This window comes from Corvus hawaiiensis, chromosome 16 (genome assembly GCF_020740725.1).
Source record: "Corvus hawaiiensis isolate bCorHaw1 chromosome 16, bCorHaw1.pri.cur, whole genome shotgun sequence".
NCBI classification, from domain to species: Eukaryota; Metazoa; Chordata; class Aves; order Passeriformes; family Corvidae; genus Corvus; species Corvus hawaiiensis.
In genome coordinates this window covers 14,114,289-14,127,166 of record NC_063228.1, presented here as the reverse complement: position 1 = coordinate 14,127,166, position 12,878 = coordinate 14,114,289, and the positions used below count along the sequence as shown (strand labels likewise).

Sequence of the window (12,878 nt, the reverse complement as noted above, 5' to 3'; positions counted from 1 at the left end):
TGCAAGCAGCACAGCAAGTGAGCAAACTGCACACCTGACAAAGTGCCTAAAAATAGCAGCCATTGATACAATGCCTGAGCTGAGGCTGGATGCTGGTTTGTAACCTTTGCTGCAGTGAGAAGCAGAGCATGCTAGGAGTGAGCCATGAACTGCCTGACACATCTTTAACCTCCCCATCCTGAGAATCCTCCAGGAATCCAGCAGCCCTTCAGGTGCTCTTCTTTTGCCATGAGGGATTTGTGACTAAAAGGCAAATAAGATGTCTGTTACTGGAGCACACACCTACCCTGTGTCCTTGTTCCCATCAAACATGGTGAGAGGTGGTGGTGGTCCTGGGATGCAGGAAGGAGCAACAGCAGCAGCATCAGGAGGGTGCTTTGGCCCAAATCTCACACATTCTATCATGCTGCTTTGTCTAAGCCACTGGATCCTCAGCTCTGGGGCTCAGCTTTCCCTTTCATTTTGCAAACACCTGCAGGATGATATGCCTGGCTAACAGAGCAGATTCTCGTGGGAAAAGGTGGATGGATGGCATGACGTTGATGAACACAAACTGAAGTGCTGACAGGAACACAGGCAAGTTGCTCTAAAGCTGGTCTCTGGATAATGATTCTGTGTCTGAAAAGGCAACAGAGGCTCTTTGGTAAATAGTTTCCTAGCTGTAAGCAATGCTGCTTTGTGCAGAAAATTGATCTACTGGATTTGATTTTTTTCTGGGATTTTACTTACAGCTGCCTGACTTTATCTTGTGTTAAGTTCCTGGGGTTTTGTAGGGGGGAGTTGTTCACTTTTCTCTACAAGTTAAACTTTGTGTGCTGAAAAACCATTGGTGATAAACAGCATGGCCTCCTCTCCTGCTCTGCCCAGGCTCATCAGCTGTGAAGTCAAACCTATATCCTCCAGGGCAGAAGACAGAAAATATTTATGGGGAGTGAAATCCAGTTTGAAAGGACATTCCAGAGACCTCGTGCTTTTAAACTTGGACAGAATCCCTCTCACGTCTGGTGTGGGACGTTGAAACTGGACTGGCCATAAAGTGGTTCACGGGGCCAGACTGAGAACAGTTTTCTCTTGTCCAGACTTCCTGCTGAGACCATCGAGAGTGTCTTGGGTAGGCTCCAGGTCTGTGATTTATGGACAAACCGCAAGCCAGGAATCTGCAATCTAAGCTCCTTGAGCAGCAACTGTTTAAAACATTATGGGAAAAAATGGCCACTGTTTCCAAGAGAAGAAAACTTGGGGCCATTAATAATGTTTAGCATGTCTGCAGTTATTAATTAATCCTCTTGCTCTTGTGAAGTCAGTCAGAATTATTCTTATTGTACAAATAAGGTCTGCATGGAGCTTTTCCTTAAGAGACACAGTGAATCTGCATTAGGGACACAGCACAGGACTCCAGAATCCCAGCACAAAGTGAAACATACCCCTCCAAGATCCAGAGGCATGAAGACAAGTACCTGCTGGATTTGGATGAGGCAGTAAACACAAACTTACAGCACCTTCAGGAGGCTCTGCCCAACACCCTGCTCAGTTGAAAGTTCTTCCCAGGGCAGTTCTGGGAAGATCCCATCTGCCCAAACCTTACCCACTGAGATCATGTGGTTTCCCAGTAACTCCTGGGTTCAAAAATTCCTGGGATTTCAGAGAATCAAGTAAACGAGGGGTAACGGGTTAAAACCCAGTCCAGAACTAAGTCAATAAACCAGTCCTTCATGGAACTGTGCCACACTAAATCCTTAGAAACCCGGGAAGTCAGAGCTGTGGCAGGAGGCAGAGGGAGATTCAGCTGGAGTTTTGTTTCACTGACACCTCTCGATCTCTGGACTTGTTCTGTCTCAAGTAGTTCAGCAGTTAGTTTGAAAAACAAGTGTTCAAAGTTATCTTGCATCATGCTTCAGGAAATCAAAGGACAGGGATTAGGTCTTTTAGTTGGGAACTGTATTTTTAATGTGTTTAGAGATTCTTTAATGCCCAGTGCACTGACTGAATGAGGGTGATTCTTCTTGGAAATGACAATTCATTTCACTTCCCAGGAGAACCAGATGAATTTTGGTTTATACCACTCAAACTTGTGCCATGTGAGTAATTGAATGGAAACACGCTTGTTTTGCTGGCAGGCTTATAAGAGGAGATGGATATAGTGGCCTGTACCATCCCAAAATTCACACTTGGGAGGAAAACAAACCAAACTGCTCTTGAGGAAAATGCTGCATTTTTCTTTGTTTGGCCCTTTCAAGTCTGCTGAGTTTGCACTGAACTCTGTCATCCAGCATGGCCAAAGTCCTTGAGAAGGAAGATTAACACAATAAATTAAAGCAAACCCAAACTTTCCTCATTGGAATTGGCCTCAGTGGCTGCTTCTCTGATCACTGCTGACCTGAATTGAATAAATTTGTATGAAAAGCATAAAAAAGTTAATCTGAAGATGCCAAAGAGCCACCAGTATTACAAGTCTTAACAGAAAGCAGGGAATCTGTTCTTAAACTGAGCAGAAAGTGAAACAGGAATTTTGAGCAATGCTGACTCCAGCACACTGGGGATAAATATGTACATTCTGTATAATATGTAATTTGTATATTCACAGATATGTAGGTAATCATATTTACTATAAATCCCACTGCACAGCGAATTCAAACAGTTATTTTAAAAACCTTTTCATGTCGGCAATAATGTTCACAAGTCCCATAATCGTTGTTTTCTGCAGAGACAACCCAAAGCCACAGTGTGACAGTAAATATCCTGCCTCTCACAGCGTGTATCCAAAGTGTTGCTATTTCAGGGACCTGCCTGCATCTACAGAGTCATAATTCAGGGGTGAGTACATGTTAAATTAAGCCAATATTTTCATGCTAGTGCCTAAAACACTAGAGCCCTGAGCCATATCTGCTACAGAGCAGTTCCCTGGGGAGGAGGAAAAGTGAATTGTTAAAAAATTGGGAGTGGAAGTCCAGTCTGCCTCAGATCAGCTGCCTGATTTTGGGAGGGCTGCTTCTCCTTGCTCTACCTGTCACTGTGGCTGCATCCTCCAGCTGATGCTGGGTACAAATAGTGACCAGAGAACCACATCCTTGCTCCCTTTCAAGGAATGGCCTTGAAAACTCCTGTGAAATAGATGCCCATTTGGTAGCCAGGATGGACCATTATGTGCCAGTGCCTTTGGATCCATCTTCACTTGGAATACCACAATTCCTTTGGCTTTTGAGTGCTTTTGAGTGCTTTTGAGTTCAGTTTAGGGCATTGTGCAACAAGATGTTCCTGTGCCCTGGCGTAGTTCCTGTGTCTTGGTACGAACAGGAGTATTTTCAGTCTGTGCAATGGGCACTTGCAAGTTCTTGCAGGATTTTCTTCGGAGGGCTCCTAATTCCCATCAGTGCAGAAATTTGAGCAAGAACTTGAATAAACCAGCAGAAGTGTTGAAAGACACAAACCAAAGGATTTCTTTACATCAGTTTTGCACTGACAGGGTCATGTTGCATCTCCTGAGGAGATTCACTGCAGAAAATACCACCCCTCAGTTCTGCCAAAATAGCCATTCTTTGCTTAAAATTCAAGGGTTTTCCAACTAAAATTGTTTGAATGGATTAAAAACCGAATTGCTTTGCTGGAAATGAAAACTCACAGTGCCTCAAGAGCTTATTTCATTCTAAAAGTTGTAGTTGATTCTTTTTTCTTAAGGTTTCCAAACAGGCAATGCCATAACAGTGTCAGGTTCTTTTGGTGATGCCAAATTATGGATTGGGATGTAATTATGGGAAAATGTTACGTGTAAAGGAGACATCATATTGTTCACCATTAGAACTGATTTCTAGTTACTAGTGAAGTGCCTGTCTTGATGTTTTTGAAGCTCCAGTGTGTTCTGTGTACCACTAAACCTCTCTCCTCTGCCTCTTGGCCTGTTACGAAGTGTTTCTCAGGAGCGATTTTGGTTCTTGCCACAGCCAGACTAAGCATTGAGAAAGAAGTCCTGATTTCAACACTGAAATCCTGATTTCAATCATGTATTCAAAATGCAGACCCAGTGTACGAACCCTCCCACCCCATCTCAGGTAATTTTACACCTGCAAACCTTTGGCCATAATTAGCTAATGATTTGGAGCAAATGAGTGTTGATCCTGACTTCAAGGTGATACTCATTATGAGGACCCTGAGCCAGAGCTAAATGTAGTAGGAAAAGAGCACTTGTTTTCCTGCTCAACTCCAGGCAGAAAAAAGTACAAAATAAAAAGGCAATGCTCTTTTGACAGAAAAGCTTGGGAAAAGCTTGAGCTGTGCCACTGCTCACCGTGAAATTTCACTGTTTGCATCAATTTCCGTATGAGCAGCACAGCATTGATTATAACCCCGAAACATTACAATTGTAACGGGTTTCAGCTGCAGCTGCATAGCCAGCACAAGTGTGCTTAAGGTTTTAAGGTGAAGACGAGTGATTTGAAACGGCAGTTCCGTGATCACAAGCAGGTGCTGTGTATTTCTGTCCCTATTTACAACTTACATTTATATTTTTATAGCTACATAGATAGATTTCTATATACTCCCAACACCTTAAAAATACAAACGAGCCGTGCTGTGCCATATGCTATCCTCTTTCGGTGGTGTTCTGGCTATTCGCCTCAGTGACAGGCAGTGCCGAGGCCTTGACCAAACGCCCTCCTTGTTTTTACTTTACGTCCCCCCCCGGCCGGGGCCGGGCTCACGGGGGCCGTGAGGCGGGAAGCGGTGGCCGGGCCGCCGCCGCTTTCCCCGGTGCGCGGCCGCCCCTGGTGGCCGCGGCCCGCCCGCTTCGTCCCAGGTTCGCCTCAGGAGGCGCCGCCGCCCGGTCGGGGAGAGGCTCAGGCTGTTCTCTCGGGGCGAGGAGCAACAGCGCTCAGACCCCTCGGCTCCGCCAACGGGACCGGAGGAGCCCCCCGAGCCCATGAGGGGAATGAGAAGATGGAGGGCGGGCGGGAACGGTCCCTGTGACAACCGGTGGCGGGAACCCCTGCGCATGCGTGGGCAGCGTGAGGGCCCTGTCAATGTCCCGCCGGCCGGGCCTGCGCATGCGCACCGCGCCCGCAGCGAACCGAGCGACACGGCTGGCGCCCCGCGCATGCGCTCCGGCCGCGCACCGGGGCTCCCCGCCGTGGCGGTGGGGCGCGGGCAGGGCCGCCAGCCCGGGCCGCGGCGGACAGGTCGGTGGGCACGGCAGGGCCGCGGCGGCGGGACCTGCCCGGGCTGGGGTGGGCGGGCGGGAAAGAAGCACAAGGGCGGCGGGCGGGCAGGAGCGACGTCATGACGCCGGCGCTGTCAGCGCGACGCGGCGCCACCTGGTGGCGGGGAGGCGATGGCGTTGGACCCGGGGGCTGGCCTCGTCCCAGGATTTCCGTCACTGGTATTGCGTCAGCGGCGTTGCGTCATCCGTGACGTCATCGCGTGAGGCGCGGACCCTGTGTGGGGCTGAGGGGAGCCCAGGCCGCAGCCCTCGGGGCCCGCGCGGGGCCGGCTGGAGCTCAGCCCCGGACAGCAGCTGGGGACAAACGGTGCTGAAAGATGAAGCTCCATCTTTGGTGTTAGTGTAGCATCAAAGGCAGAAATTCAGGCATACAGCAGAGGCAGAGTTGTTCAGGGTAAGGAGACGAGGGTGTTAGAGTTTTAAACAGCTGCTCCACTGCCAGCTGGTAGGATTCGTTGAAGACGTTTAACGTGTTCAGCTTCAAAGCAAACTTCTTTCTAGCAGTGTTACCAGGGAAAGCAATTCTGATGCATTTGTCTCTGCTTCATGAAGCAACGTGGAATTTTATCTGTTGTTTCCAGGCTCAGGGGCACAAGGAGCAGCATATTCAGAAGGGCGAAGAAGGACTCTGGACAAGAGCCTGGAGCCACAGCACAAGGGGGGATGGCTCACCACTGGCAGAGGGCAGGGTTAAAGGGGATATTGGGAAGGAATTGTTCCCTGTGAGGGTGGGGAGGCCCTGGCACAGGGTGCCCAGAGAAGCTGTGGCTGCTCCTGGATCCCTGGAAGAGTCCAAGGCCAGGCTGGATGGGGCTTGGAGCAGTCTGGGATAGTGGAAGTTGTCCCTGCCCATGGCAGGGGGTGGGAATGAGATGAGCCTTAAGGTGTCTTCCAGCCCCAACCATTCCGTGATTCTGTGGTGTGGGCCTGCCTTGAAGGGAGGCAGTGTCAGCTGCTTTACTGACAACACTTGGTCCCTGAACCTGCAGACACACAGGTGTTTATTTTAACCATGCAGGTTTTAGATAAAGCCAGAATTACAGCTGGGCAAAACCAGTTTGACTCCAGTAAAGTCCAAAGGCAGTGACATTGGCTGTTGCTCAGTCTGTTGGCTCTGTATGAACTCTCAAAAATCACAGATTGGGTACAGCCCCTGTTTTGTCTACACAAAGAGGCCCTTATATGCTCGGCTTTTGTATCCGCTTAAAATCCTGTTCTTCATCTCTTTCCTGGTCCCTCCTTTCCCCTTTGATTTTGGTGCTTGGATTAGAACAGTTATCTGGACACCAGTACGGGTGTGTCAGAGGCAAACTGGAAACAGAAGGTGAAAGAATTGTTACCATAAGCTTTACATTTGGAAGAAAATGGAAAATGGACCTCAAGTTCTTTTGCCCTTTTGCTTTTCCCGCTGGGTCAATTTTCATTACATGCAGAGTGTTGTGGGGTTCACTGTAGCTCTTGTGTGTGATTTTAGCTGAGAAGAGAGCAAGTTATTCATTGTTACAAATTAATGAAGTGTTAGTGTAAAAGGTGCATTATCAGATCACCTGAAGAAATCTGTGATGAGTTTGGTTACCTTTTCAAAGGGAGCATCTTCCTATTTTAGAGAAATCAAGATACTTTGTTTAATTTCACTTTATATTTGGCTTCAACATAGTCACAAATAAGAAGACAGGATTTTTGGGAAAAAATCAGTAGGACTGACCTTGTTTTAAGTGAATGTGCCCTTCAGAATAACACTGTCATCTTGGAAAGGAATGGCTTGAATATTCAACATGGGAGCGTCTTTCTCTTTATTTTCACTTTTTCATTAATTATTCATTTCATTTTCTTGCCACAAGTATCACTGACTGCTCTGTTCTTGATCTACAAAATAACAGAATTGGTTGACATGGTCACAATTATCCCTGTTGGGGTGGAGTCAGGCACCTGGGAAGAGGCCACATTGTGGTTTGGAAGAATGATGGGCTGTCCAATGGTTCCCTTTTTTGACAGCTTGATCCTGCTGGTTGGTGTCTCTCCCAGCTCATTTCCTGAGTAAAGAACAGAAAAACAGGACAGGCAGCGAGTTAATCTCTGTGGAGTGGCACTAGAAACGTAAGTGCTCAATGACAGCTGTTTGCAGCTTCATTTTGAAACTTACCTAGCTACATTTTAATAATTTTAAATGTCTTGTATTGATTTTGTAGGATTTTAATTAATCATTTTGTCCCTTGATACTCCTTTAGTAGTTTATAGGAAAATTACCCCTCTGATAACACAGAGAGCTCTCATCAAATAGGTATTAGCTGAGTGTAGGTCTGGATTTTTATAAACTGTGTTGATTTGGCTTAATTTTATGATTCCTCTGTGTTCATCAATTCCCATATAAGCCATTTCTTTATCAGCTTGGTGTTGAGCTCAGTCTGCAAGATGGGTGTTTACTTCCCTAATTGTCCTTTTTGAAAAATCACAGTGACTTCTGCTTGCAAATGGTCCGATTCTGTTGACAGAAACACCTTCAGCAGCTGCTTTTCAATGTGCTTTGCATTGCTCCTAAACTGGGCTGCTTTCCAGCATCATCAGGGGATGAATATTATAGAAATATTTAGTATTTGCAGGATTAACAGTTCCACGGTTTGATGTAGTGGCCTTGGTAGGTTTTTTTTCTTGGTTTTCATGTACACCAAAAAAGATTTTTTTTGAAAGTCCTTAACTTTTTCTGACAAGGTAATTTTACCTCCTGCTTTTAATACATTGCATTGTTTATATTCTTTATTTGTATTCAGAATCCAGTTCCATCACCATGATATTATTTTACATCTTGGTTTTTATTATCACTCTGATTATTTTTCTTTCTCTGAAAACCAACTGAGTTTTTATTAAGTATTGTTCTTTATTGACTTTTAGGGCCTCTACCAAAATGTTTTTCTTCAGTCCTTAACATCAATTTTATTATTCTCTTAAAATTAATAGCTTGTTGTTGTTATCAGTCAAACCAATTTGATGTTTTCATCACCAGCTGCTTCTCTTTGTGATTTATGTGTTACTGTGTTTGCATACAACCAGGAGTATTTGCACCTGAGTGACCGTTAGTTTTTATTTGTCTCTGCACTTCCCCTTTATCCTTCCAGAGGAGGTATAGAGTGAATTTTCTATTCTGAGGACGTGTTGGTAGAGGGGCACTTTGTTGTGTAAGTAATGATTTAAAATTCTGTCTGGATTGTGATTATTTTTTTAGTGGCTGTGAAATGCTTTGAAGTGTTTTGCCGTATGAACAGGGTGCTGGCAGGGGGAGGTGTAGCTCTGGACAGAGATGTGAGGACTGAAGGGATATCAGGTAGGGAAGTGGGTGGTGCCAGATAGACACGGATGCTGATCCCTGCTAAGATTGCTCCTTGGAATCTCAGTATGATTTTCCTACCTATCATTCCCTTGCTTATAGAGACTTGAATTAATTTCTCATTTCCTATTTTCCACATCTGGTTTTGTTACCCTTTTCTGGCACAGGGAAGCTGGCAGAGACCAGAACAAGAAAATTGTACCTTCTTTGGATTCCTGTTTTGCACTTAGATTTGTTCTCTCCTCACAGAACAAGCCCTGCTGTCCTCAGTGTTAAAGTTTTTGCACTTCTGCAAGCACAGAGACACTGTACAGATGCAGTGTCATGTCTTTGTAAAGTAGTGGTAAAGGTGTTGGTTAGTGCAGGAACCTGCAGAGAACAGGCTCTAGTGAAGAATCCCTGAAAGGATGGAAGATAATGTGCTTTTTCGGAAGTCACACCGTTGACAAGTAGGTTCTTCTCCATCAGGAACCTGTAGGAAGGTTTTTTGTAACAGGATTTGGTCTGGAAGAATCCCTAGGGACCTCCTTCTGGTGTGGTTGCCAGAAAAAACACTGCAGAAATTCTTTCCTTTCGCAGTATTTGGTCTGGCTTGACTGGAAGTTTTGTCACTAACCCTCCTATCTTTGGCTGCAGCTTCCACAAAAGGAGAAGGTGGTGATGAAACTTCTAATGCCAACCCAACATGGTGCATCCCATCATCCTGCTGCTGCCAGCACTCCATAATTAGCGGTCCGGGGTCATCCAGGCCCTGGCAATTAGCTAATTTCTGAAGACTGAGGTGAAGGTGGGGGTGGGGGAGAAAGGTGGCCTCCTTTGGACTCACTCCAGCAGGTCCATGTCCTTCCTGTGCTGGGGACTACAGACAATAATTCAGGTTTTGTTGTTGCCTCACTTTCTAGTGTTAAATAATCCCATTTCCCTTAGCATTTCTTGAGAAATACAAGAGATTGCTTCCAAGGCACTTTCCTGGTTTTGAAAGTATAAAGTGAATTTTTCTTTAAAGATGAGGAATTGAGGAGGAGATGTCCTGAGGCACCACTGTGGTGCTCGGGAGGGGAGAAGGTATCTGCTGTGTGCAAGTTGTTGAGGCCTGCCTAGTGCTGATGGACTGTTGTAGCCACGGTGATGACATATTCTTGGAGACTGAAATGGCAGGAGAATTGTTCCTGGAACAGACAGACAGTGTAAAGCAGCAAGTGAGCAGGCCCAAATGTTGTGTATTTGAGAGCTCAGAAGAGAGAATGTCAAACTGGACTGCTGGTGGAAAAACGCTTTCAGGGGTTAAAAGAGAGGCTGCTCTGAAAAGTGGGAGGATAACAGATCTTTTACCTGTTTGGGTTTTTTTAAGGGTTTTATGATTTAACTAAGTAATTACAAGGCAGTAAATACAAGGCATGTAATAGGTGCATATTTTTAAATCATAAAATCACAGAATTATTTGAGTTGGAAGAGACTTGAAAGATCATCCAGTTCCACCCCCCTGCCTTGGGCAGGGACACCTTCCACTATCCCAGCTTGCTCCAAGTCCTGTCCAACCTGGTCTTGAACACTTCCAGGGATAGGGCAACCTGTGCCAGGGCCTCACCACCCTCACAGGGAAAGATTTTCTTCCCCATATCCCATCTAATCCTACTCCCTGGCAGTAGGAAGCCATTGCCCCTTGTCCTGTCACTCCAGGCCCTTGTCCAAAGTCCCTCTCCATCTTTTTTGTAGGCTCCCATCAGGTACCTGTTGAACTGGTAGAAACGATAATCAAGAGCAGTCAGGACAAAATACACTAAATCAATGCTTTTCCCTCCATTTTCCAGGTTCTGTCTTTCATTCTTACTGGTCCTGCTTTGTACCATTTTGCTGATCCACGTTTACTTGAAAGGCACAGCTGGGCTATAGATTTGGCATCTCAGTGAATAGGTAAGTGCTGCTAATTATTTTATTTGTGATTTGTTGAGTTTTAAGATCTTCCAAAATGAATTGAATATTATACTGACAGAAATGATTTTCAAAGCCATTACCTTTTGCGCTCAATAGACTGGTGCCAAAGCTGGTTGTTAGGGGCAGCAATAGCAGCAGCTTCAGAAATATTGAGATGTTGAATAGATCAGGAACCTGTAAATGCAGGTCTGGACAGGGAGGAGTAATATAGATAAATTCTTAGTTTTGCATCATAGGTGTGTCTGATCTGATCTGCCTGGGACACTGAACATTGATAGCAAATGGAAAAGTGCTGATCTGTTTCGCAGTTTAATATCAGGAACTCACCATAAATAATCCAGCAGTACAGCTGTGTCTGAGGCATTTAAAGCCATGTAGGATGTTAAGATTTGGGACTTCTCCACATGCTGTCTCCTCCTTAAAAGAAAAAGGTCAATTTACAGTTATAATTACACCAGTGTTCTGTCCAGGAAAAGTAAATTTATGAACTTTGATTTCTCCCTAAGAGAAAATTACTCCAAGATTCACAGCAGAATCTTCTGCAGGTCTGGGAGCCTGAGTTTAAAATAAATAAATCCATTAACATCTGTAATTGCTTATAGGAAAGGCTGACCCATGGAAGTGTGTAACCAGCATTCCTCAGCCTCTCATGTCTGCAGCCAAGCCATTTGAGAAAACAATCTCCCATGTGTTTTTCCTGCTTTTTGAGTCTTTCTGTGTCCAGAGCTTTACTGGAGTAACTGGACTATAGCTGCTGCCATTCCAAGTGAAACACTCTGGTTTAGGTTTGAAAGAAGTAGTTTTGGGAGGAATATAAAACCCCTGGTAAAATAGCCAGCACCATCATGAACTCAGGACTAGGAAGAAGAGGACAATGAAAACATGTAAGAATAGAGCTCTAGTTTTAATGTTGCCTGAGAGTTGATGGCATTTCCATCTGGATATTGTACCCAGCGCTGTTCCAGGTAATCCCTGCCTAGTACTGCTGTTCTTGCTGCAGCTGAAAAGATTAAGAAATTCGTTTAAAAATGCTATTTATTTAGTCTGTTTACCTCGTGTGTGTGACAGCAGTCTGTGAAACATGGTCAGTGTCATGGTTTATTGAGTACTCAGGGGAAGAATTCAGCAGGAGCAGGAGGGCTAATCCTGAGTGAGCAACTGTGGAAGACAAGAGGAGAGAAAAGCTGAACATGTTTAATGGAATCATTCTCTGACTTGTCCTAAAACCCCTTCTGAAATGCCACAACTCCATTAATTTACTTCTCAAAATGAGGTTGGCCTCTCCTCTCTGGAACTGTAGTGTCTCAAAGCAGAGTTTAACACTCCAGAGTCACTGCTTGAGCTGAAGGATGGGGGTTTTTCCTGCTGCATTTGCTGGTCTTGTGCTATGTAAGTAGGAATGTGTATAACAAAAGGACAGAGCTGTGTATAACAAAAATCCAGAGCTCCAAGACAAAAGCCTACCCCATATCAGATACCTGTTTTAAAATCTTTCCTCTCCTTTGCTAGCGTGGCTTGGGCATATCTGTAGTACGATTACAGGGACAGTGTTTGGGGTCAATATGTGCTGTTTCTAATCTTAGTATTTCATGCAAATTCTCTTCTCCTTCAGCAATTTACACCTTGTCCCACAGTGCATCTGCCTGTACCATCCTGCATGACCACCTGCTTTTGTTTCTCTGTTTAAGGGCTTTCATAAATGTCTCTCTGAAGCTCTGTAGCTTATCACGATGATCTTACACATGCTCTGCACCAACTGAGGTGCCTAACTTATGGTCCAGAGTCTTCTGAAGAACCAGCTTGTGAAAGCAGGTGAGGTCCTTGGAGAGAAAACATGCTTTGCTGAATGTGAATTAACTGTGGAAGAATGAACTGTTGGAAGTGCCCACTCTGTCTGGTGACCTCATTGGAGCCTGGAGAATGGACATCTCTGAGGTGCTGGAAGGGCTGATGCAAATCTGAACTGATTCTGGTGTTTCCCCCTGCCCTCCAGTCCTCACAGTGTTCTTAGGCCACAGTGTTACTGGAAAGCCAATGGATGAACAGGACAATGATTTTAAGGAATTGTGGGCAAACATTTTGAGTAGGGCAAAGAAAAAGGCTGGGGATGCTGAGGCAACAAAGAGAGTTCAGGACTGGCCAAAGAGCACCACAACACGAAGCAAATTAAGAAGAGGCAAAGCTGCTGCTAAGAGCCAAACCCATCATCACTTACCAGCAGTGAAGGAGATAAACTTGCCTCAAGATTTGGGTCCGAAGGATCAAACGTTGGTACAAGAAGAAGATGGCGATGCTGCAGCCTGCAGTGGTGAGACTGCACAGGGAGATGGAGCAAGGAGCCCTCTCCCTGCCAGCCAGCTGAGCACAGAGAGCACTGAGTGTAGCCAGAGGCCTCTGACAGGTGAGTGAACT

General features: G+C 45.4%; 1 protein-coding gene across 6 annotated transcripts in view; it reads left to right on the top strand.

The window, feature by feature from the left end:
- The first annotated feature begins 5,094 nt into the window (after positions 1 to 5,094).
- The window catches only part of SLX4 (SLX4 structure-specific endonuclease subunit), a 29,264-nt gene continuing 21,480 nt past the window's right edge, over positions 5,095 to 12,878 (top strand). For 3 of the 6 annotated variants that reach the window (XM_048321265.1, XM_048321264.1, XM_048321259.1), the window contains exons 1-3: positions 10,102 to 10,258; positions 10,343 to 10,445; positions 12,155 to 12,867. In XM_048321265.1, the coding sequence (XP_048177222.1) occupies positions 12,501 to 12,867 (367 nt within the window). In that variant the 5' untranslated portion in view covers positions 10,102 to 10,258; positions 10,343 to 10,445; positions 12,155 to 12,500. Of the gene's footprint in view, positions 5,169 to 5,580; positions 5,604 to 8,125; positions 8,383 to 10,101; positions 10,259 to 10,342; positions 10,446 to 12,154; positions 12,868 to 12,878 lie in introns of those variants that run through there. The other 3 variants (XM_048321260.1, XM_048321261.1, XM_048321263.1) reach the window with 3 other exon arrangements.